The sequence below is a fragment of the Psittacula echo genome (genome assembly GCF_963264785.1).
Source record: "Psittacula echo genome assembly, chromosome: 6".
Taxonomy (NCBI): Eukaryota; Metazoa; Chordata; class Aves; order Psittaciformes; family Psittacidae; genus Psittacula; species Psittacula echo.
In genome coordinates this window covers 22625837-22633184 of record NC_137743.1, presented here as the reverse complement: position 1 = coordinate 22633184, position 7348 = coordinate 22625837, and the positions used below count along the sequence as shown (strand labels likewise).

Below are 7348 nucleotides of genomic sequence, written 5' to 3'. Positions count from 1 at the left end.
AGCACCTCTGGCCCTTCCAGGGAAGCAGCTCTTCATACCAGAGTCAAGACATCAACAAAACAGGAACTTGTGCGGGCCAGCTTCCAGCAGTAGGCTGGGTGAGCTTCTTTGGCCATTGCAAGTACAAGGACTAGTTGACAGGTTGCACCAACCTATATCCAGCCTCTCACATGTGCACCTTTGTCTCAGCTTGGGAAATCATTCGCTAGAGATGCTCTCAAGTTGTTGATTTCTCTTTTCTCTACCTGCTTGTCTCAGTCTTTCTCTCCTCTAGGAGACCTTGAAGAGGTCTAGTCCCCTTTTCTTATGTGCTTATGTTATCTCTCTCAGCAAATCCTTTCTTGTCTGTTGTGATGTCTGGAGGCCTTTCTGACCTTGCTAAATGAATACTTTTTTACTTGCATCTCTTGTGAGGCCAGACAGCCCTAGGGAGAGAGACCGAAACGATTGCTGTGCACTGAGAACATGTCAATATGTTCTTCGTCTTATTGCATGAAGCACAAACTCCACTGATAATGTCAGGAAGACTTCAGGAACAAGCAAGGATGGCTGACCCCACTGAGAGCTTGTACAGTCAATATCAAAGAACAGAAAATCCAAATGGCATTGAAGAACTTGGAAGATGTTCTCGCAACAGTGAATTTCTGGGAGCACCTCAGTAGAAAAGTGCACCCCTAGCGTGACTTCTTGAATGATAAACTTTAGATGAGACAAAGTAAGTTTTATCAGCGCATTACAAGTTTCTTAACTACTCTTGGCTGCTGCAGTTATTTGAGATAAGGTATGTTTTCAATGACCAACTAACACCAAAAGAAATCCTAGTTTCATAACACAGGGCGGTCTAACAAATTATTGACTAGTAGTGTTGACTAAGCTATGTAATCAAAAACCTGCTATTGAACTAACACAGCCCTTCTGTATATAAATTTGGGCTCCAGCAGCCAGAGTCACTCCCTCCTGAGCTGCAGAAGCAAATGGAGCTCCTGGGAGCAGCCACTGTTGTCCTTTTAGTTTGCATTGCTTGCCTGCTTTCTGTTGCAGCATGGAGAGGGAAGTCTGGAAAGGGGAAGATGCCCCCAGGACCAATTCCCCTTCCCATCCTAGGTAACGTGCTGCAGGTGAAACCAAAGAACATGGCTAAAACCCTCCAGAAGGTAAGGCTACTTTCTTCTCTCTTACATTATTCTCTCTTACTTTATTCTGTGGTTGAGAAACATGTATGACCTGTGCATGGGGACAACATGTGGCTCTAGCTTGATGAGTGGCAAGCCTAGAGGAGCAGAAAAGTGATAGGGATCTCAGCTTCTCCCCTCACTGCTGTTGCCATTGTTGTTCAGGGCCTGATAGCTGGAAACCCTCTCCACACCCAGATTTGTCATGACAGGACCAATCTGGACACTGCTAGTCTGTGAGGCTGCACTACCTGCAGTGGGATGCAGCAGCAAGGCCACTTTTCAACTCCTCCTCCCTATCTGCTTGTTTTCTCTTGCATTTTGACAGCTCAGTGAAGAGTATGGACCAGTGTTCACAGTGCACCTGGGCTCTGACCCAGTGGTGGTCCTGCATGGACATGATGTGGTGAAAGAAGCCTTGGTTGATCGTGCGGATGAGTTTGCTGGCAGAGGACACATGCCAATAGGAGACAGGGCTAACAACGGATTAGGTATGTTTGCTGATCAAGCTCCTTCTGAGAAGGGTTGAGTATGCGTTCGGCAGAGCTGGAGTATATTATACACAAGGGAAGACTGTGGGGAGTGGGTGGATCCCACCTGGAGAAGGGAAGGCAGAGTGGGCTGTGATTGTTGGCTTACATGACCTAATGAGGATAGCAGGGAAATGAAGCTGTATTGATACCAGTGATGGCCAGCGAAAGGGCAAGCAGCAGCAGCCACCAGTTGCAGCAAGGGAAATTACGTGTGGATACGAGTGATGAATTGTTCACAGGGAGGTTGGGTATGTGGTGGAAAAAGCCAAAAGCAGGCAGTTGGGCTACAGGACCTCCAGAGATTTTCTCCAAACCACAGTACTGACACCACCATGTCAATGCTGTCACGAGGACAGGATTCACTGTCACCATGAACCTCTCCATCTCACACATAGCATGTCAAAGCCAGGTCTTTCCTCTTCCTTCTTCCTCTGCAGGGATTGTTTTTAGCAACAATGAGGAGTGGTTGCAAGCCCGGCGGTTTGCTCTCAGCGCTCTGCGCAACTTTGGAATGGGGAAGAGGAGCATTGAAGAGAGAATCCAGGAGGAAATTCAGTACTTTCTGGAAGAGATTGACAAAACAAAGGGTATGGTCCATTTTAATATAGCTTATGTTTGCAAAAAACCCCCACAAAACTGTATTAAAGGACCCACCTTTTTAGCATAGAGTTGAAGTTCCCATGTGTCTGGTCTGTGCACCAACTATGCCCCATTACAAAGCAGTAAATAATTCCATAATCATGTACTGTTCTTTCTGGAAGACCCTTCTGTGTTATTGAGAGACTGTGATCTGATATTTCCTCTAACAACCAGAGCTCAGGTTATCCACAGTAGCCATAAGCAGCCATAGTTTTGGTTGTTTTTTTTTTATTGTTTGTAACTTATCTGAAATCACAGGAACACCTTTTGACCCAACCTTTATCCTGAGCTGTGCTATCTCCAATGTCATATGCTCCATTGTCTTTGGCAAACGATATGACTATAAAGACAAGAAGTTCCTGGCCCTGATGAACAACATGAACAACATCTTTAAGATGACGAGTTCTCGCTTGGGACAGGTACATTCAGTAGCCATTTCACCGTGTCAGTATTCTCCCAGGGGAGCGGGAGGCCTCCCTCCCAGTGAAGTTGCATTTCAGTCTTCTAACTAGGACTCCATCAATGCTCTGCTGCACAAGAGGGAATTCATTCAAGAGCAAGAAGCACCCTCACCAATGGAGTTGGCTTTGCCAGCTAAGTGCAGCTTCCCCCTAGTCCTGAACATCCTTCTTTTCCACCTTTGAGATTTCTACTACTACTAAGCAAGACCCTACCATGCTGTCAGACTGCTCAGCCCCATACTTGTGCCTCATACTTGTGCCCAACCTCATACTTGTGCCACGCCTTCTGCTTGGCACAGTTGAGAGGGTTGTGGTCTTCCTAGGCTTTTTGCTAATATCAAAGAAAAGGGCAATGATCATGCTATGGACCTTCTCGTTTCTTTCTTTCCAGCTCTACCAGATGTTCTCAAACATTTTGGATTACTTGCCTGGCCCACACAACAACATATTCAAAGAATTTGATTCTCTAAAAGCCTTTGTGTCAGAGGAAGTGAAAATACACCAAGCCTCCCTAGATCCCACTTCCCCTCAGGATTTCATCGACCTCTTCCTCAACAAAATGCAGGAGGTAAGGAGACCTTGAGGACCTTGAGGTCCCTTCCAATCTCTAGCATAGAGCCCCAGCTCAGCCCCAAGCACGCCTACACTGAACCCCTTCCCTCTCTTAACACAGGCATTAGGATGACCCCTTCCCAGGCAGCTGTGCTGTGCTGTGGGAAGACACCAAGCCTCAGATACTACCTCCACTAGAGCTTATAGCTCTGAGTTTACACACTCACCAGCCACTACCTGTAGCTGCTTGGACAGCAAGACCTTCATCTGCTCTCACCGAAACATAGGGACATTTGCAGTCTGGTCTTGCAGTTCTTTCACTAGAAACTAGCCACCTAGCAGTTGGCATAGCAAGGGCAAACAGGCAGCTACGTAGCATTTGGTCAACAGCTTGAAAGAAGATTGCTGTGGGGTTGAGCTTACTGCATAAAGATAGCATTATAATGCCTCTAGGTGAAAAGGCAGGCCTGGGATGACAAGAGAGGGACACTTATCTCAGCTGGGGAAACATACCAGCTTTTTCTCTAGGAGAAAGACTGTCCCAATTCCACTTTCCACATGAAGAACCTGATAACCACCACCTTCGACTTGTTTATTGCTGGAACTGAGACAGCTAGCACCACCATAAGATATGGGCTTCTGCTTCTGCTTAAACACCCAAAGATACAAGGTACCAGTCTGTGACCTCCTCCTCTTTAGCTGTTTACATGGGCTGGGCACGTGTCTAACACCAAAACTTTTCTCCTCCTTTTCTCATATTTTATCCAAATGGGCAAAGTCCCTGCACCATCTTTCCCTGGGGTGGTCATTAGAGATTCCTCAGCTTCACTGGCGTCATCATCAACTACACTCTCCTCACAGCCAGGGACTCGACGGTGTCCACATCTTTATCTCCCAGTACTCCTATTTAACCAAGTCACTAGGAAGACATTCTTTGCATGGGCTGTAGTGGAGCTGTGTTCTAGTTGACACCAAAACCAGCGTCACTGCTCCTGTCACCTGTGATCTTTGGACAGCTTAGGGCAACCTGTTTAGGTAGGTTTGATTTTCTTTACCCATTTTATGGTTTGTGCCTCTCATGACAGAGAAAGTTCAAGAAGAGATTGACCAGGTAGTAGGACGATCACGAAGACCTTGTGTGGCTGACAGGACCCAGATGCCCTACACAGATGCAGTGGTCCATGAAATCCAGCGCTTCATCTCCCTCCTCCCCATAGGTCTCCCTCACACTGTGGCTAAAGACACACGCTTCAGAGAGTACATCATTCCAAAGGTTAGTAGGCAAAGAGTGGAAAAGCAGCTCTGCCCACCACCTTTGCTCACTTGCTCTGCAGCTTTACCTCCCTGTAGAAATACAGTGGGCTCACAAAAAACACAGAGCAGTGACTCCTCACACAAAAGGCAGCAAAGCTGTGGAGCTGCTCACCACCCTCTCAGAGAGACTGCAAAGCCGGTTGGCAGTTACTGAGCACAGAAAGCCCCTCAGCCACAAAGTGCTGGAGGCTATCTTGGTATTCAAGCAAAGAAGAAAAACCTGTTTGCCTCGCTCTTACACACTTCTTGAGGCAGTCACTGCTGGCCACTGCCAGAGGCAGGGCTCGAGCAACCCATGACCTGGGCTGGGCGGCTACAGCAATGCTCATTGCTCTTCTGGTTGGCCGTGGGAAACCGTAGCACGTGGCTGTTGACATCTTGATTTTCAGCTATCTTGTAAAATCAAAAGGCAGGACCCAGGGATCTGCTTAGCTTCCGCCTCTTGTGTCATCACTGCTGGATTATTTATCTCTCCCTGCTTGTGATCCACACGAAAACCCCACAAATGGTCTGGAAGAGAGAAAGAAGAGGATCCTCTCAGGAGAAATTTGTCAGGAGAGTGCAACAGTGCTTTATTTCCACAACCTTGTGTGCTTTTGCTTTTGGGATCTTGAAGAAAAGAAGGAACAGGATGCATCTACAAGTTCATTATTGTGAAACACTACGAAGAAGAATTACATAAGGCGTCCCCAGATGACCAAAGCAGAGTGAGGATAAATGATTTGAAAGTGAGAGGAAGTGCTCGGGAAGAGAAACCAACTGTCCCTGTTGTGACATCTATCAGGGTCTCCCTAAAGCTGCCTCTTCAAAGGAAGGGTTCCCAAAGGGAAGTGAAACATGGGTAGGGCTGTGGTGGGAAGCTTAGTCTTCACTTGGCAGGCAGTCAGATTAAGTGATCCAACTAGACTCCCCTTCATGTTCTGCTCTTCTTGTGTTACCTCAGGGCACTACGATTTTTCCCATCCTCAGTTCTGTCCTCCATGACAGTAAAGAGTTTCCAAACCCAGATGAGTTCAACCCTGGACATTTCCTGAATGCGAATGGCACCTTTAGGAAGAGTGAGTTCTTCATGCCCTTCTCAGCAGGTAAAGCACAGGCTTTCTCTCTCTTCCTCTCTCTGTTGACTTCCTGCTCTGGCAATCATCCTGTCTTTCCCTATAACACACACTCCCTCTCCCTAGCATGGTCTCATTGGTGCTTCCTTGGGGCTCACTGCTCTTTGGATAGCTCCTCCCTATTGCTATCCTCCTCAGCTGCATTTCCCATCTTGTTTGGGGCTTCTCAAACCTCCTACTAGGAGTTGCCAATATAATGATATGAGTGGGACCCACTGACACTTTCTAAAATACCCGTCACCTTCCTACACAATCACCAGTCATCCCTAACCAACCTGTCTTTCTGTGGTAGCTCCACTTTTCCTCAGCTCCTCTTAAGTACTCTCCTACCCACAGCCCCTACCCTCTGCTTTCTCACCCATGTTTTAAGCCACCTTTCTCTCTCTCATCTTGCTTCCTGTGATGCCCCTTCCACATTTAAGACTTTTCCTACTACTGTTCTTCCTTCACATACCCAATCAAACTGCCAAGGGTCTTTCTTCAACAAACTCTTCTCTTGCAAATGTCCTTGGTAATCCTAACGGTCATCTCACTTCTGCGGCTGTATCTGGTAAATAAAGCTGTGCAACACATCTGCTTAGTACAAACTCTGGTCTAGTCAGCAAAGTGCTATCTGCTGTTTTCACTTCCAGGGAAGCGAATATGCCCTGGAGAGGGCCTGGCACGCATGGAGATATTCTTATTTATGACCACCATTTTGCAGAACTTTACCTTGAAGCCTACTGTCAACCCCCAGGAAATCAACATAATCCCAGTGATGAGTGGGACAAGCAACATACCTCCCGCCTACCAGCTCTGTGCTATCCCCCGTTGAAAAGCACAAAACCATTCTCTGCAGTGTTCTGAACCTGACCACTCCTTCTCCTGGGCAGAAAATTAACTCTATCCCAGCTGAAAACAGGACACATGTCCCTGAATAAAAACAATTGCAGGAGCATTGGCCCACCTTTCTAAGGCCTCCAAGAAGGCAGCCCAAACACAGGACATACACAGAGTAGACACCTTCAAAGCCTCCCAGAATTGCTCCACCACATCCCATGGAGGCCTTGGGTGTCATTGTAGCCTGTAGCACTTATACTCTGTCCATGGGCTCATTGAGCACAGTGGCTGCATCAAACAGCTGGTTTTCTCACAAACAGCTCTTTTGACTGCCCATGGGATGTTTCTCCTTCAGCATGGGTCCCCCCAGAAAGCAGCGTGCTTTGCAGGTGGATACCACTGTATGTATCTTTGTTAATGACCCAATAAAGAAAAATCTGTTTAAAAAGATTTGAGCCATTATTTTCTTTGGGTTAGGCTGGCACCTGCATTTGCTGTTCCACTGCAAAGTAGGTCTGCAGTGCCTGTGGCCAGTGCCCTGTGGGAAGGGCTGTGCCTACAGGGGCAAGGTTCCTGTCTGTTTCATCTGCTGGACCCATTGCTGCTGCCTGCAAGGACACCTTGCCAGTCACAGCACAAGACCAGGCAGGAAGACTCGCAGTGCAGGATAGGAAGAGGGTCCTGCAGCCTGGGAGCTATCTGTAGCTCTATCTGCTGTTCTTGGGGCTGCCAACCCTGCTACC

The 7348-nt window shown here is 47.4% G+C and overlaps 1 protein-coding gene across 1 annotated transcript; it reads left to right on the top strand.

Moving 5' to 3' along the window:
• Nucleotides 1–974: 974 nt before the first annotated feature.
• On the top strand, nucleotides 975–6600 carry LOC308222593 (cytochrome P450 2H2-like; the record flags this gene model as incomplete). The annotated part of the gene is made up of 9 exons (XM_080620856.1): nucleotides 975–1154; nucleotides 1501–1663; nucleotides 2143–2292; nucleotides 2603–2763; nucleotides 3197–3373; nucleotides 3886–4027; nucleotides 4443–4630; nucleotides 5615–5756; nucleotides 6419–6600. The coding sequence occupies 9 exons, from the start codon at nucleotides 975–977 to the stop codon at nucleotides 6598–6600; spliced, it is 1485 nt and encodes a 494-aa protein (XP_080476982.1).
• Between the last annotated feature and the right edge of the window lie 748 nt (nucleotides 6601–7348).